At 40.8% G+C, this 26444-nt stretch overlaps 3 protein-coding genes across 9 annotated transcripts in view; 1 reads left to right on the top strand and 2 right to left on the bottom strand.

The window, feature by feature from the left end:
* The window catches only part of tanc2b (tetratricopeptide repeat, ankyrin repeat and coiled-coil containing 2b), a 253724-nt gene extending 241960 nt beyond the window's left edge, over window positions 1–11764 (bottom strand). For 6 of the 7 annotated variants that reach the window (XM_050059793.1, XM_050059796.1, XM_050059797.1 and 3 more), the window contains exon 1: window positions 6986–7457. The gene's annotated coding sequence lies outside the window, so the exon portion shown is untranslated. Of the gene's footprint in view, window positions 1–6985; window positions 7458–11668 lie in introns of those variants that run through there. The other variant, XM_050059794.1, reaches the window with a different exon arrangement.
* Window positions 11765–16370: 4606 nt separating this feature from the next.
* Window positions 16371–23793, bottom strand: cntd1 (cyclin N-terminal domain containing 1). Its single transcript, XM_050059822.1, has 7 exons — window positions 23484–23793; window positions 20261–20336; window positions 20003–20174; window positions 19748–19910; window positions 18458–18602; window positions 17818–17914; window positions 16371–16662 (listed from the first exon to the last, which is right to left on the bottom strand). Exons 1-7 carry the CDS (start codon window positions 23650–23652, stop codon window positions 16555–16557), a joined length of 930 nt encoding a protein of 309 aa, XP_049915779.1. The 5' UTR covers window positions 23653–23793; the 3' UTR covers window positions 16371–16554.
* Window positions 23794–23896: 103 nt separating this feature from the next.
* On the top strand, window positions 23897–26412 carry LOC126399677 (cytochrome c oxidase assembly factor 3 homolog, mitochondrial). Its single transcript, XM_050059828.1, has 2 exons — window positions 23897–24247; window positions 25800–26412. The coding sequence occupies exons 1-2, from the start codon at window positions 24052–24054 to the stop codon at window positions 25901–25903; spliced, it is 300 nt and encodes a 99-aa protein (XP_049915785.1). The 5' UTR covers window positions 23897–24051; the 3' UTR covers window positions 25904–26412.
* The last annotated feature ends 32 nt before the right edge of the window (window positions 26413–26444 follow it).

Below are 26444 nucleotides of genomic sequence, written 5' to 3'. Positions count from 1 at the left end.
CAGAAGAAGCAGTATAGAAAACAGCAGAGGAGGGTATGAATTTCAGACTTATAAATTCTCTACAGCCCTCCTGATTTTAAACAGCAGATCTTATTCATTACACACATCCTCTTTTGGGACACGTGGTAACAGTTGCTACTTTAATGATCTGTAAGCAACGACTCATGGCAACTGAACACATGCTTCTGCCAGATATACAAAACACAATGCTGTGAAAAGCAGGCAGACTAAAATATTAAGCAAAAGAATCTCAAACCTCAAGTTATAATAAATTGATGCAGTGCTCCCATTTATTGTTATGAAACCATAACTAGGCCTACATATCATAATAGCCTCCCTTGTATGTAGCAAATGAAAACACTGAAGCACTTTGATCCTGCGCTGTATTTTTGGTTGAGGTGCTGGATTCTTTTTTTTTTTTTAAGGTGTATACACAACTCCTTTGAAGAGAAACAGGCAACAACATGTACAAGAAAAACAGTCTCACCAGCACCTTTCCCAAAATCTATCCTGGCTGGGCTTTTTCTTTCTAAATCACAGACCTTTCTCGTACAAATATTCAAGATACTGTCACAGTGTTGTCGTGGTTTTGCTGAAAGCACTCTTCAAAGCCACAGAAAGCTATATGAAGTGGTATTTGCGACAAATAATACCCCAGAACAACCTCAATTGTCTGAGGCTGAACTGCAGCAAGAGAGGGCTGATTCCTAACACAAACATCAAAACCTCCATCTAGTCAAAGGCGGTGTGCGACAAGTCAGTGAGAAACAGTCAAAATGTACCCATCAGAACTCAATGAATGTCACTGACTCCCAGCAGTACAGAAGACACAAGGGTAGCAGCGGCTAACCACAGCATTATTCCTCCGACAGCGGAGCCGAGAAGTCAAGATGAAACGGCCTCGGCTTTACCTCCGGTTCCATTCACTAACAAGAAAGAATGAGGCGCTAAGGAGACGCCTTTTTCGCATCATTATTACATAATCAAAGGGCCACACCGAAATGAGGGACATGCCTGGGGAGAATCCATCCCTCATTAAAGGAGTTCAGCGCACAGTTGTCTCTTCCAAATGAGGCAATTTCAGAGTGTTTTACGGACTATCACGGATATCTTCATCCGCAGATTTCTCAACATGTTAAAGCTGCTGCTGGTGTGAATTTCTACTGGTGTGTGACGCTTAGCTGTGGTTCCCATTGCCTTGCATTTATAACACGACTGCCTTGCCCACTCTTGGGGCTTGGAGCTGAGTTACAGGCCAAGAAGAGGAAATAAATTATGACAGAAATATCAATTTTAATTCCCATTACATTGCATTTTTTTCTAAACTGATGATTACGCCATTCATACTGCAGCACACACATACATGCACGTATACATAAAAAACTAAAAAGCCAAGCATTTTTTTCCAATAGGCTTTCCTGGTTTCCTTGACTGCTTTTCCTGATTAAAGCAGCATAAAGAGAGCCATTTCCCTCAGTGCTCAGGGAAATGAATCAAAACATCCCCGAGGACGACACCTTTATTCCCTGTACGGGAAACAATCTCACATTTTCAGAGCTGATAAGATTTAGAAAGCGACACCCAGTGCCGCCCGGCTCGGTCATAGATGCACAGCGAAAGAGCTGTTATACCTCATTAAACTACAGACTTCTTCATATCTTAAAAAGCAGTCAAACTTGTGTGGTTAGACGTCTCTTAATTAACTCCAACCACTTTACAGAATTCAAAGTGTAGTGTCATATGTTTGTTAGTTGTATAGTTATATGTAAAGCTGTCTATAAAAGCTGCTGGTGACACTTCAAAGGAAAACTTAAGAGTTTAAACTTTAACTATACTACGCAATATCAATCCATAATTTTATTATTTTATCATTTTATGACAAAGAGCTGTAATTTGCCTCTCTGATGTAGCCACTTCTTCTCAGACTGCCTCAGCCACTCCTGATTTAAATCAGTGATTTTCTACATTTCCAAGAATGACTTTCAGTGACCCACAGAGTAAGAATGTACTTGAACACCTCAGCGGTAGGATTAGGTGAAAAGAGCGACAGTCGAACACAAGTAAGAGATTTTCCGGTCAAGAAAAAGTGAGTTTCATCTCTTATGTAAAAATGTCCTGTGGCTGCATTATATTAAGCTTTATCAAGACTACTGTCAGTGTCTCCTACAATGGCTCTTTCCCTGTACCGAATTCTCCGACCTCCGACATGCAGAAGCTTTTTCTAATCTGATCATCTGTCTGTGCACTCACATTCGCACTCCCAACTCATCAAATACCGACGACTGGTCAGTTGCCCTCAATGTCAAACTACGACACACTATGCACCCATCCAGTGTCGGTTTTGTACGTTCAGGCACTGTGTGTCAATTAACGCTCATTACATGCATTGTATTTTCAAAATAAACAGCCTCTTTTCAAAACAAACTTAAAATGTAGGTTAAAAACCAATTGTTTCTAGCTTTACTGCCTTAGGTTTGTGCAACAAGAGTATGTGGTTAGCTTTAAAACAACATAAGTATGTTTGTTACTAACTTAATGCAATGTCACGTAACCTACGTCACAAGTGTAGCATGCTACACAGACTAGCACTTTATGTTGTTACTACAACATCTTGATTGACTTTTGGTTTTAGCAGGCTCAAGAGTTTGTTTGACCCATCCATTTCCCCTCCCGCCCGACCTATGCGGACTTAATCGCTCTTTATATGGAAGGTACTTAAAGCGTCAAAACATGTCGCCACCTGCTGCGTCTCACACTGCCGCTAAAGGGTGCCTCTGTGTCAATATCTGACGCCAAGGGCCACTGACCAAGCATCAGTATTTGAGACTGGGATCAGTGCCTTCCAAAACCACAACAAATCGCTGTTGAAAAAACGTATAGGCTAAGGGAAAGATCGAGGCTTGAGTTCAAATCAAAGACTGTATAAAATAAGGGTCGTAGCTACTGTGACATCACCTAATGGTTTGTGGCCTCCTGTTTTGAAGCTTCAAGTTTAGCATTTCTGCCATCACCATCTTGGATTTTTGAAGTCTCACAGACAGCCTGTCACTCAAAGCAGCCCATCCTTAATTATGCGTAACTGTAGGCCGTAATAAAATTTAAAAGGAGGGGGTAAGGGTTGTCATGCAAGGCTGTAAACATGTTTATTTCTGCTGTAAAGTTGGGCATTTTAACATGGGGGTCTATGGGGATTGACTTGCGTTTGGAGTCAGCCTCAAGTGGCCATTAGAGGAACTGCAGTTTTTTGCACTTCTGCATTTGCTTCATTTTTTGTCCCTGGACGTTGCAGCATGGCTCAAATAAGTGCTTATTTAAAATTAAGGAAACATGTTAGCTTGGGTTTAATGGCTGCTTTGTTACGGTTAGGGTAGCTCCGTTGTCATGGTAACAATAATAAACACATGGTTTTGGTTAGGGAACTGGCCAAGCTTAAAAAAAACCAACACTGACTGTCAGATGGAAACAGAAAACAAATGAAATGCTTTTCGTCAAACATCAGAAGTGCTACACAAAATAAATTGTCTCCATACTAGTTGGATTGAAAATGTCTGGATGTTTCTACAGATACCCGACAGATACTCAGTGGAAGAAGAAAAATAACCGAAATCAACAATATGGACTAAATGCAAAACATCTCAAGGAGAGGTTTAGTGTTTTAGGGTGGACATTTCTATTCCGGGGTGACCACTGAGACACAAACGTAGACTTCCTGTTCTGTGTAAACTGAATTTCTGCCACTTAACTAGGTCTGCATAATTGATGACAACGATTTTGCTCTCAACAATAAATTACATTTTATCTGGTGCAATACTGGCACGGTGAGTTTAGAGTGCCTACTTTTAGTATCAGTTTTGATTCAAAGATTTGAGGCATGTTTTATTCATACTGTGCATTTCATAAGTACAGCGTGAAACCAAAGGCTGTCTTCTGTCAACTTAAGTTGGAGAGAAATCCTTCGCCCATTCACTGCAGCAGAATCTTTTTAGTTTTGACCTTTGGCCTGTCAGTGAGCGTGACGGGAGGGCCTGCGTTGGCTCGGACTGTGGAAAACAAGGCCTTGTCACTAACCCCCCCGTGAGCAGATAAGCAGAGAAAGACAAAAGAGTTTAAGGCTGGTCGACTAAAAAAGAAAAACATCATGATTTCATAATGGAAAACCTCCTTACTGTGAACTCACAGATGTGTGTCAGGAGTAGGGAGAAGCAAAACTAGTGCATGTCATTGATGTGATGAGAGAACGCTTTGAGGATGACTGTCTTTTATCTGCGCCGAGCCGAGCTGACAACCAAGAACTTGAATAAAAAAGTACAGCGAGATAGCAGTCATCTCCAGCCTCATACAAAAACCATGAGTACTGGATCCCAAATCTTACCAGTCTGCAGACCTATTTTTCTGATAAATGCTTTATCACAGCAGTTCTCTGGATGCCATAAAGGCGTAGCTTGCGATTTTAGAGTGTGTGTAAACTAAGCCCTTAAAATGACATTTTTTTGGTCTGTGACAGTTTTGCCATTTCACAAATCTGCACCATGTTTAATCCTATCCATATAACTGAGAAACATCTAAGACAACTTCCAAGGTTTTCACATCCTATCACATCCCCCATCCAAAGCAGACTCCATCCATATGAAGTGCTGAATGGTGATCATAGGGAAATAAGCGTTTTCCCCTTCCAAACAACAGGCATTACACAGATTAACAGTCTTTGTTGAAACATATTATTACCACATAAGACCCTGTCGAGAAGGACCAGATGTCAGATAATAGGCTGTGCAGAGTGAGGTAGGTGCTGGCCTGAAGCCACTGAGCAAGTAAGAACAGCTTCTTCCATATAAACCTCCGCACTTTATGGACAGTTTGTTGTCTGGGTGGGCAACCCCCTTATACCTTCAGACTGTAGGCGCTGAATATAGGTTACACATAAAGGCATGGGTGGATCATGAGACAACGGGCCCCTGGGTACAGACACGCAGAAGGCCCCACCATCTCTGCTTCACAAGGGCAAGTTGTTTAGTCTCTTTCTGTTGCTGCTTTAGCATCTCTTTGTAGTCCTTATGCATCGCTCTGTGGTTGTGTTTCTTTGTAGTTTGTTTGCCTGTGGTTATTTTGCGCCTTTGTAGTCATTTTGTGTCTTTTTGTGGTTGTTTTCCTCCTTTTTGTAGTAATTGAGAGTCTCTCTGTAGTTGCTATCCGTCTCTTGTAGTCATTTCCAGTCTCTTTGTGGTCATTTTGTGTGTCTTTGTAGTCATTTCCAGTCTCTTTGCAGCTGTCTCCTGCATCTCTATCTCATTGTAGTTATTTTGGGTCTCTTTGTAGTTTGATTTGCCCCTTTTCTGTAGTCGGTCTGAATCTCTCTGTGGTTGCTTCGAATCTTTTCTAGTCATTTTCAGTCTCTTTGTGGTCATTTTGTGTGTCTTTGTAGTCATTTACTGTCTCTTTGCAGCTGTCTCCTGCATCTCTATCTCCTTGTAGTTATTTTGGGTCTCTTTGTAGTTTGATTTGCCCCTTTTCTGTAGTCGGTCTGAATCTCTCTGTGGTTGCTTCGAATCTTTTTCTAGTCATTTTGTGTCTCTTTGTAGTCATTTCGTGTCTCTTTGTAGTCACTTTCAGTCTCATTGTGGTCATTTTGTGCCCCTTTTGTAGTTGTGAATTCTCTTTAGTTGCTATGCGTCATTTTGGGTCTCTTTGTGGTCATTTTTTGTCTCCTTGCAGCTGTGTTTCATCTCCTTGTAGTTATTTTGTGTCTCTTTGTAGATTATTTGTCTATGTTTTGCTCCTTTTTGTAATCATATAGTCTGTTTGTAGCTGCTTTGCATCTCTTTGAGGTCATTTTGCATCTCTTTGTGGTCATTCTGTGTCTCTTTGTAGTCATTTTAAATATTATTTTAGTTACTTTGCGTCTATTTGAAGCCATTTTCAGTCTCTTTGTGGTTGTTTTGCCCCTTTTTGTAATCGTTTCGAGTCTCTTCGTAGCTGCTTTGCATCTCTTAGGAGTCGTTCTCAGTGTCTTTGTGGTTATTCTGTGTCTCTTTGCAGTTATCTATAATCTCTTTGTAGTTGCATCACATCTCCTTGTAGTCATTTTGAGATCCTTTGTAGTTGTTATGTGCCCCTTTGTTGTCATTTTGTGTCTCTCTGAGGCTGTTTTGCGTCTCCTTTGAGTAGTTTTGTGTCTCTTTGTAGTCAGTTTCAGTTTCTTTGGTGTTGCTATGCATCTTTTTGTAGTCATGTTCAGTCTCTTAGTGGTCATTTTGTGTTTCTTTGCAGCAGTTTTTATCTCCTTGTAGTCATTTTATGTCTCGTTGTGGTCATTGTGAGACTCTTCCTGGATGGCACACACTAAATTGAGTGACATTTTGAAGGTGAAGGCCAGGGGGGCCCCTGACACTTTAAGCCCCTGGACGTGTGCCCAGTAGGCCTGTTCATTAGTCCATCCGCGCGTACAGCATGACTATCCTCTGTGTGTAACCTACAGTACATCCACCATCACAAGGTAACTCTATATGTGCACAAATTAATACACAAACCTTAACAACAACTCACACTGTTTGATACAGCAAGGCATCTGTTTAACTGCAAATTCTGTGGCAGCCTCCCTCTTTAAACGACATGTATGAATGACCATCACCAATAAACAACATTATGTTAGAGGAAACACACAACAATGTGTTGAACAGTTCTAAAATGAAAGTCATGCACATGTTGCTGTGTGCTGACAAAAGAAATGCTTGTTATTGTGTACAAAGGAGCAGCTAAGTCTATCTCATTAAACACTACTGGGGGTGTTTATTGGCTTAGCTGGCTGGCTGGGCTTTGCCTATGAACAGCAGCAAGACACAGGCATTATAGGTTATAGATTGGCTGCTGCAGGAGCCTGACACCTATAACACACACATTACATGTAAAAACCAAATAAACTTTAAACTGCAGACAGGCACAGCTGAGACAGAGCAGAAGTTGCTGTAAAAAGAGAAGGGCTGATTACCTTTCCTTGACTTGAACCTTTGTTTTTCTGGCCAGTTTTTGGCATCACACCCGTGCCTCCTCTGCTGCTGCTGCTGTTGCTGCTGCTGCTGCGGCTCCGGTGCTGTACCGTGTCTGCTGCAGCGCTCCGTGCGGCTCCTCAATCCAAATCACCCGAGCAGTCTGCACGTTTCCAAACGCTCCGAAATAGCTCGACTCTGAAAATAACTGCACCGATCAACGCGGCTGCCACATTCAGTCCAAACGCAGGAGACGGTCACAGTAGCGACACCCATGGGTGTAACTATTACGCGGCGCAAGCACGGTCTGCAGCAGGTAGCTCTGCCCGGACTGACGGCTGCTTCTTCCCGCCCGCCAAATGTGCCGAGTGCCGGGGCCATTCACAACTAAAGTCATGTGTGTGTGGTGCAGTCAGAGCCAGTCGGTGCCCAGTGCCACGCAGCGCCGCAACATGGAGCGCTGCTGACCTGCCTATCACTGTGTCAAGTCACTTAAACCTTTCAAATATCACACTTCCGGTGCTACCTTTCAAAATAAAACCATTTACAGCTGCAACAGTTTGCATTGCGTTGCGTAAAGCGCGCAAACAAAAATCCAAATATACTTCATGAATACACGTAAGCATAACAAATATAAATGCATCCTTATTTATTACGTTTTCAAGATCATCGCTGCCGTATTTCCGGTATCAATCTGTTTTTCTCTGACCGGCTTGACGCAGCTGAATTCCCCTGCGAGCAGCCGGAGCACAGGAGCAAACACAGTGGGGGTGGAAAGGCAGTACTAATGAATTATTTATGATGAAATAAGGCACTAATACCTAAATCATTCATAATTATTCAAGAGAAACAAGGTCGATGCCAATCAAACTTCAATTCATCTCCCCTGCTGATCATGGCACCTGACATTTTGAAATGATAGATGGAGAACAGGTTGGCCAGTGTCAGACATTATCCTGACCTCTTCCTCGATCAGTCAATAAAATTACCTATCAGCCAGAATTACAATCAGGGATGTTGCATAGGGTAAAATTAACTATACACCGTGCTTGATTGTGGCATTAATGGCCCTCAGACCTAAATCTATAAGGCATCAATTCAATGTATCACAATTACACTAATATGCAATAATGCAATTTAAAAAATGAGAACAATATCTATTGATTATATTGTAGTTTGTTGTTATTATAATGAAGGGTGGCCATAGCTTAAGTATACCTTTTATAATTTACCGCAACATTAGGGCTGATTCTTACTGATTACTGAGTGAATTAAAACCTGGCATTAGCTGTAATCCACTTAGTCTCTTATCTTGTGATTAACTCGCAACCAGTGTTCAGATATAAACTTAGGTAGCAATAGAGCCCTTTATTGCAGCTGCCTCCATAAAGTGACTTGGGGTTAACTTTATGAGGCTTCTGCACAGGTAAAGACATTTTTTTTAGTTCCTGCTGAGTATATTCACCTCTGATTTGTAAACGTTCTCCTACACCCTGTGCAGAATGTGCATAAAAACACTGCTGCACCTACTGTTTTTGTGACCTTTGTCCTCTTGAAACTTGGTTAGGCAGAAATCTGGAAAAGGCACAAAAAAAGGCAGAATTTGAAAACACCCATCCCCTCCGCCTGGCTCCCCACCACTGCACACTGCTTCACAAGGAGGAAAGCAGGCAGCAGCTTGGAGGATAAGACTTTCAGTCGGCATCTGCAGCGGCTCAAATTCAGCCAGTGCCACCCCCCAGCGCCGGGTGTCACAGCAGGTTTGTGGCCAGAGGCAGTGCCAGGTCTAGCCTGTGTAAAGGCAGCAACAGAAAGTTTGCTCACCTTGCAGGGAGCCGGGGCTGTCTAGGGTTTGCGCTGGCTTGATTCAGGTGGCTGCAACCGCTGACTCAGGGTCTGTCTCTGGAGCCGCTTCCCACTTTCCTACTGGCGACGTGATCTGTGGCCGTGGGGAGTGAGGAGGGGGTCACACTGTGATTCGAGGCTCTCGCTAATTAGCTACATAAACATGAGCATAAAGCCTCAGCTGTGAGCCTTAGCTTCGGCTAAAAGAAAGCTAAACTATTAGCAACATTTTCGCTCTATCTCTGAAACGCTTCGATGATATTTACATGTTTTATTGCGTTCTTTTGTCGGTCCATCTGCCTTTTTTGAGTTGTTCTGCAGTGTAGGCAGTTGCCAATGCTCGAATAACAACTTTCTCTGCAGGATTCTCCGCCATTAAATCAGGATTTCACCAAGGGAACGTACATCTGCATTTGTAGAACGGCAAATGATATTGCCCTCACTCTGAAACAACCTGTGATTGGCCAAAGTCTCCCATCACAAGCTAGATTTACTAAAGCCTGAAAACAGCCAAGAGGAGGAACATAAGTCTAGATTCCTCTCAGTCCACTTGATTATAACATGTTCACAGTTAATTGAAGAAATTTTTGCCCAGTACAGCCAAAATTAAACTGCCTACCCCAGCTTTAAATGTGAGGGTTGGTATATTCATACAGTTGCAGCAAGAACCAATCAGCTACGTTTTCTTTTTTCAAGACATATCAACAACACCCTTTCCAGTCTTATTGTGTGTAATCTATGTGTATTTTTACCTCCAGTGCTCACTCATCATTTCATTAAGGTCAGGCTTTTCAATTATTACTTTGCTGGTGGGAGGAAGATGTTCTCTATTACATCTAAAGAAGGTTGCCGTGCTAGAGTAAACCCCTGATTAATCAGTCTTTAAGATATAAATTAATCCTCCTTTGCTACCCCATTGGACACTTGCCAGGATTAAGACATGCCAACATCATACATCTCAACTTGTAAGCGATATATCTCCTTTGGTTGGCAGACATAAAAAGGCCACCAAAGGACATATTTGTACTTAAAAGGTTCCCTCTCTGCAAACGGTAATGAGAAATACCTGAGGGTGGCCATGGAAACTGGCTTTGGTGCAGGGTGCATGTGTGTGTGCATGTGTGTGTCAGGGAGTGTGATGGACGAGGTGGTCACAGATAGCCAAGTGGTTGAGCCCCCCGCTCTCTTCTGGAAATGCTTCCACTGGCATTGAATCAAATCCTGCCAGAGCTTTCTCTACCTCTGCCTTTCGCGTATACTTTCCCTCTGTCTGTATATAAAGAATGAAAACAGTAAAGGTGAGTGCACAGCCCACGCTGCCTTTAACAGACTGCAAGGGGAGGTGAGATTAATGGGGCCTAACACAAGATTGCGGGGAGATCAGCGGAGTCGTGGGGAGCCAGGGAGTGACTCAATGAAGCCTGGCCCCGGATCTTCTGCTAATCTACTGGAGCTCCGGCTCCTCTGGCACAGTTATATGTGTGATGTTAGTATCTTTAAACCACTCTCAGATGCTATGCTAATGGCAGACTGAGAGATCAGAGAATCTGTGCTTTTATCAGTTATATGTGGTCATGAGGGGGCAGAGATCCAGACGCAAGTCTGTATTCAGAAATAAAAGTATTAAAATGTGTGCCCCATGAGGCAATAACCCAACATGTACAACGCCTAAAAAGAACATTATTTCTAGTCTTTTGTGAGTTTGTTCAAGATACTAAAAAGGCAGAGGTGGGACCAAGTCATTGTTTGACAAGTCACAGGAAATATCATACAAATTTAAACTTTAATTTTAAACCACCATTATTTAACATGCCTTCCAATCTTATCTTTAAAAATCACCAAAATTTATTTACTGAAACAAATCATTGGATTTTCACATTTCAGAAGGTACTTGAACACATCATGTGCTAGGAACGCTTCCTTCAAAAACAAAAACATAACCAGATCTGAGCTATTTCTGCTATTTCAGAGTGGAAACCCGAAGCTTTTTTCAACTTCAGGATTCCATCTTTAACTTATACATTTCAGTTTTCAAACACTGAAGGATAAGTTTTAAAAATCGAATTACTAATTTATTGTGGCGGGAGGGCTATGCATTTCCCGCAAGGAACTCTGGGAGGCTGAGGGAAAAATATCTGTACCTCTGGGGAGGGTCAAAATAAGAAATAAAGTTAAAAAGTCACACCCCAGCCATCTCTCCCTTCTTAAATAAGTAAATAACAATAATACATTGGCCACAACAAGAAGTAAGAAACTAACTAACTAACTTTAAAATAAATAATAAAATGTTACATCCACGTTTGTCATACACATCTCTATGTACGTGAACGCGACGTACATCTCCATGGAAACGAATCTGCGGTGGTATTTACAGCTACAACCCCAGTTTCACTTTAACTGACATCATCTTTAACATCAATTTGTCTTAAAACGTAAGTTAAATTTGTAACACTGGTGTTAAATATTGTTGTAATATAATTAATGGTCATAATGAATTATCATGTTTCCTTCATCTTAAACCAGTACAGAAAACGCAAGTGTGGAGTTTTTGTCAAAAGTAACTGGTTTGAACCAGTCTCTTATGTTGTTAATAAATGTAATTTTAGCTCTAAAAGGGTCAGATTGTTGATGTTATTTTCAGCTTAATATGGCGGCCGTCTGTATTTGCCATTCAAATAGGAAACCGGAAGACGGTCTTGAGGGTAGTTAGCCAGTTAGCATATTAACAGCACAATCCAGTGTTGAAAGAAAATAGCAATATTACCGTGTGTCAGGAGACAATTACACAAACCACCAGGAAATGTTTCTGATTAAGACAATAGTTTAAAAAATTGTCTTACCTTAAATAACAAGTTTGTTTCTACCTCACTCCTTTTTGTCTTTAGCTGTTGGTTTACATTTCTCACTTCCGTTTCTCCTCTCGTGCGCTGGCTGAACTGTCAATCAAAGTGATTTTATTCACCGACGGCCTCCACATGATTAATGGCGGAAAAGACAGGCCAACTGATGCCAACGAGGGCCAACGGCGAGGGACACACCATGGCGGCAGACGCCCACCAACGGCCCGACTTTGACCTACGGCCAACCGTCGCCAGGTGTGTCAGGGCCTTTACTCATATTTGATACAAGCGTGGGCTGTTAAGTAGTTGGCGCATTAATTTAGAACGGTGAACAGACAGTTTCCCCGGAACTACTTTGTAGTTGTACAGTATCAGTTTTTAACTGACACACCTCAGCCAATCAGAATCGAGTATTCTCCCAGACCCTTAAAGGGATAGTGCACCCAAAAATGAAAATTCAGCCATTATCTACTCACCCATAACCCAAAAATGAAAATTCAGCCATTATCTACTCACCCATATGCCGATGGAGGCCCTGGTGAAGTTTGAGTCCTCACATCCCTTGCGGAGATCGGCGGGGGGAGCGGCTAGCACACCTAATGGTAGACGGCGCCCCAGACTAACGTCCAAGAACACAATATTGAATCCACAAAGTATCTCCATACTGCTCATCCGTAGTGATCCAAGTGTGCTGCAGCCCGGACATAAAAAGTTGTTTGGAAAAGCGTCATATGAACTCTGTTTGTAGCCTCACTGTAGCCTGTAGCTCTAACTGCTTCTCTATGCTCCTGCTGGTGAACACAGGTGTTACACTTTGCTACAGACTTACTTTCCCAGGATTGTTTCACACCTTCAAAGGTTCTTCTGCTCAGGCTAGCTGCCATCTGTTTTGTTGTAATTAAACCCCTGACACTGTAAACTACTTTGTGTTTCAGCATTGTACTCAAAACTGGGAGGGTCAGGGTGCTGAAACATTCGTCCTTGCCATCCACTGTCTCACTGCCTCTTTTCAATGTGTCAGAGTCAGGATCGAGGGGAGAAAGAGAGGGCAGATACAGGGGTGACACAGGACACACCTGAGAGGTAACAACTTAAACAACACCACAGCAAGAGCTTGCACCACATAATTAGAAACTACCCCATCTGTGGAACATACTCATACCACAGTTTCTGTATAGCAGCATCCAGTGCCCCTCTTAAGTCACACAAATGTACACTCCAAAACCTCTTTGCTTGCCACCTGCAGTCGCCCCCCTGCAGCTCTGAGAAAAGTGCTTCGTCTGAGCCAGGGAGCCCATCGAATAAAGGCTCTGTGTCCAGCCTTCAAGCTGTCTCCAGTGGAACCCAGAGCATGACTGCAGAGCTGGCAACGACTTCAAAGATTCCCCACAGAGAAGAGGCCCCCCTGGCATCCAGATGTAAGTTTTCGAGGATACATTTTGTGCTGCAGGTTATAAAGCAGCACACAACTGGCCAGTTTTCTCACTACCTTTAGGTCCATTTATTTTTACAGCTCCTATGCCGTTTCATTAGCTGTTATTTGATATCTGCTGTGTTTCAACACGAGCCAATAGGTTTGATATCTTTTGCTGTGTTTTTGCATCTCCTCTTACCAAGGCAACAAAGCGGACCCTGCGCAGTATCACAACAAGCGCAGGTCCGAGCATGCGAAAGACAGAGGATTAATTGGATCCACCGGTGGGGAGGCGAGCAAGCAAAGACAAAGCTGAGGCTTCCTGAGGAGATTTGGCCAGATGAAACACCTTTTCAGAAAAACAAACACTGAGGATACCGCAGACTCTGAGCGTCCCTCCAGTGCTGAGGCTCCGGACGACTTCCTGGGAGGTGCCACCGCTGCCTCACATGTTCCCACATTTCATACATTGTCCAGTGAATCTGGAGAGGAGGAGGAGTCAGGTGACTTGTTAAGATCTCCTCTCTCTCACATCTTCAAGTCTTTCAGATCACAGTGGATACACTCTCAATCCTCTCCTGGCGCAAACAAGGTGGGCTCACGTGCTACCTACCACTGACAGACTCAATATGGGCTGTGTGATGTGGCCGAGGCTGACACACCAACATCTCCCTGAGCTTCAGGGAGCCAACATCACAGACACGCCTGATCTCTCCACTCAGGAGCATCTTTTGGGCGGGATGCTTTCTGACATTGGGGAAGACCACTGTACTACTGACAGGCTGCAGTCTTCTGCTGAGGGTGCCTCTGGACAGCGAGATAATCTGAACATGAGTGACCTGATGGCGTTTAGGGATATCAGAGAATGAGCACACGTTCAAGAATGTCAAGCAGCCAAGGGAGGGGCTGCTGTTGCCCAAAACACCCAGTCTCTAAACAACAGCAACATAGAGACTGTAAGCACAAACAAATGTAATCATATGCTAGCAAAGTCATTATTTAAGAGAGGACCAGATGTCAGATCTGCAACAGTGGCGGTTCATTCACCTCGACTGCCTGAAGGCATGGATCTGCTCAAGAATCGAGTTAGGTTAGTAGATAGCCACAGGTAAACTGAGACAGAGTCAGCCAGTGGTCAAAATCAGGTGGAAAAAAAGATGATGGCCGCACTTTATGACAGCACTTTTGCTCCCACCTGTTTTCAGACTGACGACATCCCTGTTTCTACGAGGAGAAACAGACGTAATCAGAGCTGGTAACATATTCCAACCCACTCCCCAGGGTAACTGTACCTTCTTGAAGATTGTTTTTATTCAGCATAGTACTGAACAGAACAGGACGACCCACATGGAAGCATACAAAGAGAATAATTGGCTCTGAATTTGTTACTTTTAGCACCGAGGTGTTTGGAGGTCAAACCCAGAATGTTGCAATTACATGGGAAACACCGCAGAGCCATCAGGTCTCCTCAGAGGCTGCTGTTGAATGTTACCACTATGAATAGATTTATATTTATCAGTGTTTTGATATGGGAAGGGAACTGCCTTGAACTTTGAAATTAATTATTACCTGGATGTGTATGCATTAGTCAGACCAAACGCAGCCCGGCCTGAAGATGTTACTGTTTCTGCAAAGCAGGAACACATGACATATGCACGTGTCTTACAAATCATATCAATGTTTTTAAGTAATGTAGAATATGACTGTCATTGGGATGGGGAAGGAATGAATGGCGTGTCACAAGGCGAGACGCTTGCCAAGCTGCAGACCACGGTTCGAGACCAATAAACAACACAACTGGTTGTGTTTCAGCAAGTTATTGCTGTGTTTCTAGCGGCTTTTTAGGCCCCAAACGTGGGTGTTTTTCGGGGATCCGTTGCTGTGTTACCTGCTGCTTTTTAGCCCCCAAAAGACGGTGTTTTTACATGACACATGGCTATGTTTCCTCTGGCTGTTTAGCTCCCAAACAAGGATGGTTTATAGTGACCCCTGGCTGTTTCCCAGGTGCATTTTAGCCCTCAAACAATGTTTTTTAGCGACCAGTGGCTGTTTTTCTTGCTACTTTTTTGCCCCCAAACATGGGTGTTTTTAAGTGATCAGTGGCTGTGTTTCCTTCGGCTTTTAAGCCCCCAAACAAGGGTGTCTTTTAGCGACTTGTGGCTGTTTTTCCAGGTGCTTTTTAGCCCCTAACCATGAGTTTTCTTCAGTGACCGGTCACTGTTTTACCTGTGGTTTTTAGACTCCTATATGTGGATGTTTTTAAACAACCAATGGCTGTGTTTACTGCTGATTTTTAGCTCCCAGTAGAGGTTGTTTTTAGTGACTTGTGGCTGTTTTTCCAGCAGCTTTTTAGTCCCCATACAAGGGTGTTTTTAAAAGACTCATGGCTGCTCTTCTTGCTGTTTTTAGCCCCCAGACATGGGTATCTCTAAGTGAATTGTGGCTGTGTTTAGCCTGCAACGTCGGTGTTCTTTAGGGACCTGACTGTTTTTCCTCAGATTTTTAGGCCCCTAAATGTGCATGTTCTTAAACAACCCCTGCCTGTGTTTACTGCTGATTTTTAGCCCCCAACAGTAGTAATTGTAGTGATTTGTGGCTGTTTTTCCAGCAGATATTTAGCCCCAAATTGTGCGTGTTTTTAAGTGTTTTCTGTGACTTTTTTTAACCAACTTGTGGCTGTTTTACCAGCAGGTTTTTAGCCCCCAAACATGTTTTTTGTAACCATAAACAAGCATTTTTAACCACAGCATTGTTAAACCATGAAGTGTGAATGTATCTACTACACAATAATATGCAAATACAACATATCTGTGGCTTTCGTAAACATACAATGCCAACATTTATTCTGGCAAAAGGGTTGATTGATTTGATACAAGTCCCATATTGGACCAACCAAAACAAACAATGTTCTGTTTCCAAACATATTTGAAATACTCTATGATAAACTGAAGGACATTATATTATTATACAGATTGAAAACTGATTTTTCTTGGTATTAAGTGGGATTATAAACTCTGTTCTTAGGTTTTGCTGTGGCTGCCGCTTTTCTAGTGAGGATGAGACTCAGAGGATTCAGAGAGAGGAAGAACCCCTCACCAGTCACCAGAGTCACCTGACACTTGATCCTCAGCCAAACCCTTATTTTTAACATCTTGGCTGATGAGTAACTCAATACTAAGTACAACAATAAACCACTGTGCATCTAATTCAAGTGAGCAGATCAATGTAGCACAGGAATAGTAAAAGCAGTGAAGACATACAGCATATTAGGATTAAGTTATTGTTTAATACAATATGTTTTAATACATTTACCATCCAGTGCCTCTTTAGTGATTTGTTCCTCTGGCATCATTTCATTACACTGGATATTTCTGTTCATTCTGTTTCATGTTTTATTCCACTCATCTCACAAAGGTGCACACGTTCTGCACCAGCTACCACTACTAGAAGTCAAACTTCTTGAGACTCAAGTCTATGCTACAGGGGAACTGGTTCTAACAATGTGCATCAGTGTCACGTGAGCAAAATCGCTGATGCTCCTCTGTGAGATTCCTGTGATGTGGCTCAGTTCTTCCACAACCTGCAATGTATTAAAAGTATCAAGAGTAAGCCTACATCAACAAAAACAGTTTGTATGGAACGTATTTGTGACAAATTAAGTACATTAACTAAACTTGGACTAGGCAGATGACTTGATATGCTTTGATGTGGCTGCATATGCTGTCCACAGTTTCAGCATTTAACCCTCTGAGACCCAACAAGCTGCCAGGAATCCCAGCTGACATTATTGTAGTGGGCAAAATTTGGGCGGAAGGACAAACGGCATGGCCATTTCCAGGTCTCTTGACCTCTCACCTCAAGATGTCTGAATGAAAATAGGTTCTCTGGATACCCACGAGTCTCCCCTTTAGAGACATGCCCACTTTATGCTAATCCAAAGCAGTTCAGGGCAAAAACATGTACTTTTTTGCATGCGGTACAGTATATATTTTCGCAGTCTTGGAATTGCAAACTTGGGTATGACTGGAAAGCTGAGACTCTTGTGAATTCAATGAGTACAGTTTTACTCATGTGTGATGATGTCAGCCCCCATAGTAGCCATTTTGTTGTTGTGACACCATTTCTTTTAAACATACATCACTGTATAAAATGACCTATTGTGACCTCTGGGATAATCACAGCCCCATGAACCTTCAGAGGATGGTTCAGAGGATGGATGGCTTTCATAGATATATTGACAACAAATGGGTTTCTCAGCAGTTTCCAAAACAGAAGCGCTCGCCATCCAATTGCCGATAAATGCAGTTCGTACAGAAATTTCCAAATGTCCAAAGTCTTGGTGTCTTAATTTGGTGTTGTGGAGGCATTTATGACCATTGTTATCACTTCTCGTGTGGTAAATTTAGCCACAGAACTGTGTAACAAATGGTATCAACCTCAACATTTCTGCAACAACTTATGAGACAGAATTGATCATAGGGATAGCAATGATATTCTTCAATGATAATGTTCTAACCCCCTATACACTCTTAACTGTACAGTTTAAGTAGGCGCCCAGGTTCTCAGCTTTCAGATGATGTATACAACTTCTGTGTGGCACATACTGTTGACCTGCTATCTATCTCCCCCCACCCACCCAAATAAGACAAAAATCAGTCTATGTGGGTTTCAAAGGGTTGTAACACTGAAAACAAATGCTATTGTGAACTTTTAAGAACTATAAGAAGTGTTTCACCTGTTTCCATTCTCTGACACAAAGGATGAACGCAGCCACGGCGATGACACCAACCCCCAGAAGCATGCAGTCTTCAGTCACTGTCACAAACTTCTCTCTGTTTAATGAGGATAAGTTTAGTATTAGAGCAGCTACAATCAATATTTTATGTTAATAACGGATCAAATGATTATGTGTAATAAGACAGGGGTCGCTAGCAGTGATGACGCCACAGAGTTATCACCTGACTCTGCAGTTCTCTTCAACTTTTTAACATCTAAAAGCTCTAAACCCTCACTGTACACTGTCTTCTCAGCACCAAATGTTAGACAGACAAAGTAAGTGACTGACAGGTGAACGTAGTGGAACATTTAGCAGCCAAAGAGCCTGATACTTCCCTCAGGACTTAGTGGAAACCACAACAGAGCTGCAAGAAAAGTTCAAGTTTTGTTCAAGTGGCCAAAAAACAGTTACCGCACGTTTCATAGCCTGCTACACCAACAGTTTGAGGCTGCATTCATTGTCATAATTTAACAGCTGTATAGGTGTTGCAGGCGGCAAGCCATGAGAAACATGATGGCATATGACAAAATTTGAAACCTAAACAGCAAAGACACTTCTCAGCTGGTCAGAAAATGTGGATTAAAGAGAGACGTAGTACCTCTGTTCTCTGGGTGGGTCGACACACTGAGTGGTGGTGACTAACAAGGAGTCGTAGATGGCAGTCCTCTGAAGGCTGACGAACTGGAGAACGTGGTGGCACAGTTGACAGAGGCGCTCGACAGGGATGGATGGCTCATTGTGACCTATGACAGTTTAGTCACCTTTTAGTCAGTTTAGTCAGCACAGCTACTCAGTGGATGTGACTAAAATATCTTCATAGAAATAATTTTGGTCAGTTTTTGTTACATCCTGATACTAACTGATAAGTTATGGAGGATTAAAAATGACTGAAGTGTCAATAAATAAATAAATAAATGTATAAATAAATACAGGGAAAATACATCATGGAAATAAATGTATAAATAAAAACAGACATAAACAAAAGAATAAATAATATATGAAAATTATTCAAGATTAAATATCAAAAATAAAAATATGCTGAAATATATATACACATAAATAAATGCATTAATAAATAAAGAATAAATTAATAAAAAGAATACATAAATACAGGAATAAATAAATAAAAGAATAAATTAAAAAAAAGATGATAAAATATATCAAAAATAAAAATATGCTGAAATATATACAGACAATAATTGCATTGATAAATAACGAATAAATCAATAAATTAATCTGTAAATAAAAACAGAAAAATACAGGAATAAAAAAAATAAAAGAATAATTATAAAAAATAAAAATAAAGTATACAAAATAAAATGTCAAAAATAAAAATATGCTGAACTATACACGGACATAAATAAATGCATTAATAAATAAATAAAAATACAGAAAAATACATGAAGATGGAAATAAATAATCAACTATAAATAAAGACAGCAACAAATAAAGTATAAGAACAAAGTGTATTAAAAAAATTAGAAAATAAAAGTATGCTGAAATATATACAGACATAAATAAATGCATTAATAAATAAATCTGGAAATAAACAAATAAATGTATAAATAAAAATATAAAAGTTGATAATTAAACATAAAATAAATAAATAAATGTCTTGTTTCTACATTTTTGTACAGCTATATTTATTTAATTTTGTATTTCTGTATGTGTTATTAAGGTAGGAGGTCCTAACCTCTGCATTTATCTCCTTAATGATGCATTTATTTATTTCCATATCTTCTTCGTCATTTATTTATTAGTTTATCTATTCATTTATTTCTGTGTTTATTTATTAATTCCTGTATTTATTTATTTATTTATTTAGTGATACTTTTGTCATCTTTTGTCCTCCATATCAGTTGCTCTGTATTTAAGTACAATATCTTACCAAGCACCTCCAGAAGGATTTCCACATATGTCAGTGGGTTAGGAGCATTTAATTTAAATTCAAGCCCTTTCAAGACCATCAGCTCTGATTCCAAGACAGTCTGCTTGGTAACATTGTGACCGACTGCATGTAGAAAGCGCACAGCAGTGTTGTTGTCGATTATCTAGAAAATATTTGAGAAATTATGAGGAGATTTGTTTATTTCTAATCACAGTGCATTAAAGGTTAATTTATCGTACGCAGTGAAGACCTTACATGACTGTGCAAAGACAGTTTGCTTGCCAGCTGCACACAGGAGAAAACAATGAGAGGGAATTTCTCCTTCAGCTTGTCAAACACAGCATCCTCATAACTTCCTGGTTGATCAGCGGCTGCACCTTGAGGTGTGGGTGTGGTCAGTAGATCTGTAAGGTGTTTGACCATGAACCTGGGTGAGATAATTATTCAAATAAAGGTTAAGCCAATATTGTTATGGGAGTGGCGGGGAAAAGCAAACATGCAGCTCCTTCTTACCTTTGAAGTAACTCAATGGCATGGTATCCAGCCAGCGGATCAAGTCTCAGCTCTTTAGTTATCAGGAGGATGTATTCTAAGTACAGGAAAACAAGAGAGGGAGGCAGAGCGTTAGCAAAAGCAGAGAACAAAACAGAATTGAGCTCAGCATGTTGGGACAGAGCTGACAGGCTACACGCAGAGTATTCAAAACACATTTGAAGAGAGGAAGTTGTCAGGCAGTGAATGTGTTTGAGGAAAACTGTGTAAAGTAGGAAATCATGTAGGTTTGTGAAATGGGATCAATACAATAACCATATATCTCCAGGTATTGTTGGTTATTAAAAGTCATGTATGAGCTCATCTCTTTGCAGTAATGTTAATTTAAAAATATTACTAATATTTTTCATCATTTATCAAGGAACAAATCATCTAGTCGAGATGATGAGATAAAATAACAGGCCCAGATGGTCCAGTAAAGACAAGATAAAGTCCTGGAATCACTGTGAGTAAAGAATATTAATACCAAACTCTGACTGTCTTTTCTGTGTACCTATTTTTGTGTGAAATCAGCCGAGAGCCGCGCCATTAAGACATTTAACAACCATGAATCACGACCATGCTGGGTTCTCGACACCACCCACCAGCCAGCACTGACAAAACTGTATCGTGACTGGACAGTTTTTCTATTGACCAGTCAGTCTGAAAGAAACCAAAGTATTCATTTGGAAACTGTCAGCACTGACAGTGGGAGAAGCATGTTAAAGACACAGACAGAACATCTAACAGAAGTATCCCAAATGACAGTATTTAAATAAATCCTATCTTAACTCAACAAGGAAGCATATAGATGTTCATTAGAAGTCATTAACGCTGCTCTCCATCTGCTCCTCCTCATGGAAGTGCTGCTCAAGGAATCTATAAATATAAAATATAAATCTTTAATTATATAAAAATAATTACAGATATTTCATATTTTCCTTGGTGCTGCTGGCAGCTGGGGAAGGGGGGTCTGCTTCCTGGAGGAGTTTGTAATGAGAAGTGGCCTCCATAATAACAGGGCTCACAATCCCAGGTGTATAAATGACTTGAGAGTGATGACAGGGTACAGTGAGATAGAGATAGTCCTGTACATCTTAGTTAATCCCATGGAGAGATGTCAGAGCGAGGGGGCCGCCCATTGACAGGCACCTCTGAGCAGGTGGGAGTTCTGTGCAGTGGCGGGAGCAGGAAGCGAACCAGCACCTCTCCGGGGACGTGAATTGGCAACCCTCTGGTTCCCAACCCAAGTTTCTGTAGACTGAAACACTGCCGCCCAATATTCTCAAGAATACATTCTCCATCAACATGTGCCAGGCATGGTCTGATTCAGTTCAAGGTAGTACGCAGACTTCATCTGTCTGAGGTCAGAATCTCAAAGATGTATCCATCGGTTGATGACCCTTGGAAAAGATGTTAAAATTCACCTGCATACATTTTGGTTTTTCCCGAAGCTCTTGGGTAACCCATTCTCCATTTTTACAGCCCAATCCAAAATACTGGAGGAAAAAATTGATCCAAATCCTCTTACAGCCATTTTTGGTATTCAGTGCGAGGACAATCATCTCCCTAAGGAACAGTCAAATTGCATATCTTGTGCCACTATTTTAGCCAGAACACTTACATCACTTAACTGGAAGCAGGTGACTCCCCCCGGCCCCCTACTTTAAACACTGGGTGAGAGATACATTACAATATTTTAAGATAGAAAAGATACGGTTTGCTTTCTGAGGACCTACAGACAATTTTGGCATTGTGTGGCAGCGTTTCATAATACCTGATTGAACAGCTGTGAAGTTGAGGTCCTGTTTGGTTTAAACATTTGCTATAGAATTTTACTCTACACTGAGGGTACACATACACACACCTTGTGTATTACTGTTTATTTATTTACTTATTTCTATTTTTTTTGGGTTGTTTTTTTAACACTGTATTTTTATTTTAATACACAGTATTAAAAAACAAACACAGAATTATTAAGGACAAAAAGACAACCCCACCCATCCATCAACCCTGGAGCAAACAGAGAAATCCTGACCAGTCAAAGGAAATCTAATAGACAAGAAAGAAAAAAAACATTTTTCTTAATAAAGGGAAAAAAGACAACAAATTAATTAACGTGTGTGACATAAGTAGGGGAGTATAGCATGTTTCAGTACAATTTTTCAGCTTCCATATTTGCCACAAAACTTAAAAATGGTGTGTGCGATTGATCCTTAAAGATAAGATAAGATCAGATACACCTTTATTGATCCCACAATTGAGAAATTCCAGTGTTACAGCAGTCGAGGAGAAAGAGTCAGATTAAAAATTTTAAAAACTAGGCATGCAAAAGAAAGTACAAAAATACAAGAAGCGGCAATAAATAATAATAATAATAATAATAATAATAATAATAATAATAATAAAGAGAAATGGATGATAACGAGCAATGAATAAAAATGAGCAGTGGATTAAAGAGAGCATATCTAGTGCAAGTGATTGTATGTGCAAAAAACAAACAACACAGGGGACAGTGGTGTTTATAAAGTGCCCATAGTGTCTTTAATGGTCTTTAATGGTAAATGATGCATAACATCCTTAATCCAATGTCCATATATTGGAGATGAAGAGTCCTTCCTTTACACAGGATGATGGGCTCTACTTAATTTAACATCTTGGGGAGTTACTCCAAATATTGCCATGGACATAGATAGGGCAACTAGCCATCGAAACATTGCTGAAAAAGTTTTACATATTTAATCCCAGAAATTAAACGACCAGAACATGTGACATGAAGTGGCTTGATTGTTTTTTAATGGATTATCTCATACTAGATTTAGTCTGTTTCGCAGGGGTGAAAAAATTAAAAACTAGTATTCTGCAAAGAGGAAGTGTGTATTAAGCTCCCCACTGGTTAACTGCCACAGCTGTGTGTGGTTTAAGATAATCAAAAGCACTGTAGAGATTACAATTTATATAACAGATGTTTACCTGGGTGCCCCATAGAGGAATGGAGATGTAACTTCCAGGAAATATAATAAATAAGAACTGCAGTGTTTCTCCAAATAACGGTTATAAACATAAACCCAGATGAAAATACATTTGGCTCATAAAACAGGCAAAATTACCGCAATAATACATTTTGTTTGCTAGCAAGCTAAAGTGCAAACTGCTTTACAGTTAGCTTTAAGTTAGCTTGTAGGCTAATATTAACCTTACTCACCCGTAAGTCTTCTGTCTTTGAAGCTGCCGCTACATTTTGATAAACTGTTGAGGTTGTCTTTGTTTCTTTTGTTGAGATTAACAAGAAAATCTGTGAGCAGGTCAAACGAAATTTCTCGAAACTTAAAACTTGTATTTTCACTTGGAGAACAAAAGAACTGTTTCGCCATTTTACTACACTAACGTTATCTAACGGTCGTCTTCTTTAAACACAAAAGCTACATTTACAAACAACCTGTTTGTCAGAAATAAATTGGAAAAGAAAATAATTAAGTTTGAATTTTCCAGAAGATGGCGTCATTGGACCGTTTTGGTTTTTACCGTGAGGAACGATTCAACGTCTCCTACTAGGAACCATGTAGCTGCACTGGGGGCTCATTTGGATGTTGCACCGTTTCGTTCCGTTGGCTCTGTTACGTAGTAGCGCTCCTGGTGCTCAGTGTAGATCTCACAACACACTGGTGGGCTGCTCACAGCGGGAATAGACGCCTCCTCAATCAGTAGATCATTTAAAGTACAGCTGCTGGTATAACTGCGTGAAACACCCTCAGTGACTGCAGAGTGCAGACATGGCCGACAAGACGCCGAAGGAGTCCGATGCTCGCGTTGCGACCAGGATAGACCCCACTAAAGAGGGTCTTTCGAAAGAGCAGCTGCATTTTATCCGACAGGTAGAGCTCGAGCAGTGGAAGAAGAGGACACAGAAGCTGCGGACACGAAACGTCGCGACGGGACTCGCCATTGGAGCACTCGTCATGGGCATCTGTATCCTTGCCGAGCGCACTAACGTCAACACAAGGTGAACTACGTAACGTTAGCTTAGCATGCTAACGCTACTCAGGGGTCCCTGAATGTTGGATAACACTGTATAAACCCGTAACGCTAGTTTATCTGCACATGTTGACATTGGCAGTTATTGTGTTTGACTGTCTGGTGGATGTAGCTAAAATGTCCGAGGCTTAAAGTTCCCTATTCAGAGGATGCTAACATGCTAGCTATGACATAAAGTTACATGTCAGTTAGCCTAACTAAGGTGGTGTGGGGCGCATTATGACACTAAAAAACAGGTGTAATGTTGTATTTGTAATATCTGTGGGTAACTTACTAATTAGCACGAATCGTTTAAACACTGTACGCTTTAAATGTACCGAAGCTACAGCTTATATTAGGCAGGAAGCAGAAGGTGAACCACGGTCAGTTCACCTGATGTCTCCCGGTGTTACCTCCACCTGTTCCTGAATGCGTCACAGGGTACCAGTGATGGCAGTGTTGAAAACTTATAAAAGAGAGCTGTCCCAGTGAGTGTTTCATTGTTGTTGTGTTTTGTTTTGTTTTTACAAAAATATCAGAATAAACTCATCTTTTTTTCTGGTGTCATAAATATATGGAAGCACATTTATATCAGGAAGTGGATATAAATTAATAATAATACACTTTGTTTGTATAGCACTTTTTAAAACACAGAAGTGCTTTATGGGACAGATAAAATGCTAAATATTGCGCTACTGTGCTGCATTGATTTTTCCCCCCACCATCCCTAATATAAATACATGAAAATTAAAAAACTAATCGTAGAGTAAGCTAACTTACTAAGTCAAAATTGTACTTTTTTTTACTTTGACTTACTATCTCAAAATGTTAACCGACCTTGACCTTTTGTTAGTTTGTTTTATCATACAAAACTGTCATCTACTTTTTAAAATTTTCCTGTCAAATAAGTTTCCGTATATTCACCAGTGAAGGCCAACAAAGGGCTGCACAATGCACTGTTAATCAAAATATAATTGAAATTGCATTATGGCCATTTTGCAGTTTTTTAAATAAAGGTAAAATGTGTCTCAATATACTTTTATAAATGAAGCATTGTGGAGCTGCAGAGATGTCCCAGCCTACAAATCATATTCCAGATGTGAGGGAACATGCGTGTTTGGTACAGACCCCAGCAGAAATAGTTTTTTCCAATGAAAATTAAATGCAATAATCACCTTTCCCACTAAAATCATGTTGTTGTTGTTTTTCTTATGGTGCACAACACTTTTTCAACTATCAACTTTTTTCCTTAGTCAACAGTGAGTGGCACTATTGCAGGAATGATGTTGAAGTAGACTGCATTAGTTTTAGCTTGGTGTATCTAATAAACTGGCAACTGAGTGTGTTAGATTCCAAAGACAGAGAGGGTATGATAGGACACATGGCTAAATGTTCTGTTCTCAAGCAACTGGATACAAACACCTGACTGACGCTGCTCATCATGTGTTTGTCACAGTTTTCTTCTTGCTGTCAAATATTTTCCTTAACCATTTGCCCCCCCAACTAGACGGCTACACATTTTACTCCGTCTCCCAGGAGCGGATCATGGATGAAATGGATGAGGAGGCCAGGCGTGCGAGACTGCAGGGACCGAAGACCGGTGCCAACTGAGGCGCATGTATCACCTGCCTGTCGTTGGACTGTGTGTCTGTTCTGCACTTAACTGAGAAGGGACTTATGTGGACACTGATGCCACTGAATTATATTCCACAACTGGCTGCTGTAATGTTGACACAGCGATGGACTCTGTTTTGTCTTGATTGTGAAGATTAATTATGAGGTTCTGCTGCTGACTTATAACTAGATGTGTCTTGATTTTGATTAAGTTTGCCTGTCAGTGGAAAGGACTGATCCACTGGCCTTACATGCTACTCAAAAACGCCCACACTGTAGAGCAATTACAACCCTTATCTAACAAGTTCCCAGCCCTGATCAGCTGATGAGCTCACAGTAAGAGGGTAATATCCTTAACCTTAATCGTCTCATGATATTAAGTCTACAGTGGCCTTTAACAGCAGAGAAATGGCAGTGACACCACTGAAATGACACACGGATCAACCTGTTCAAACATTTATGTTGATAAAGTGATGATTTGTAAAATAAAGATATAATGTATTTGATTTTTTTTTTAATACAGAATTATGTCTCTGTA

This window comes from Epinephelus moara, chromosome 13 (assembly GCF_006386435.1).
Source record: "Epinephelus moara isolate mb chromosome 13, YSFRI_EMoa_1.0, whole genome shotgun sequence".
Lineage (NCBI taxonomy): Eukaryota > Metazoa > Chordata > Actinopteri > Perciformes > Serranidae > Epinephelus > Epinephelus moara.
Note: the sequence above shows the minus strand (reverse complement) of the source record. Positions and strands in the feature narration are given on the sequence as shown.

Bases quoted from the DNA above. Each gene is read 5' to 3' on its own strand.
- LOC126399677 (XM_050059828.1), top strand. From the start codon at position 24,052: ATGGCCGACAAGACGCCGAAGGAGTCCGATGCTCGCGTTGCGACCAGG. The intron at 24,248-25,799 runs GTATCCTTGCCG...CCCCCCAACTAG, and splicing joins AGCACTCGTCATGGGCATCT to ACGGCTACACATTTTACTCC.
- cntd1 (XM_050059822.1), bottom strand. From the start codon at position 23,652: ATGGCGAAACAGTTCTTTTGTTCTCCAAGTGAAAATACAAGTTTTAAG. The intron at 19,911-20,002 runs GTAAGGTCTTCA...AATATTTTCTAG, and splicing joins AACTGTCTTTGCACAGTCAT to ATAATCGACAACAACACTGC. The intron at 18,603-19,747 runs GTAAGATATTGT...AAACTGTCATAG, and splicing joins AATCCTTCTGGAGGTGCTTG to GTCACAATGAGCCATCCATC.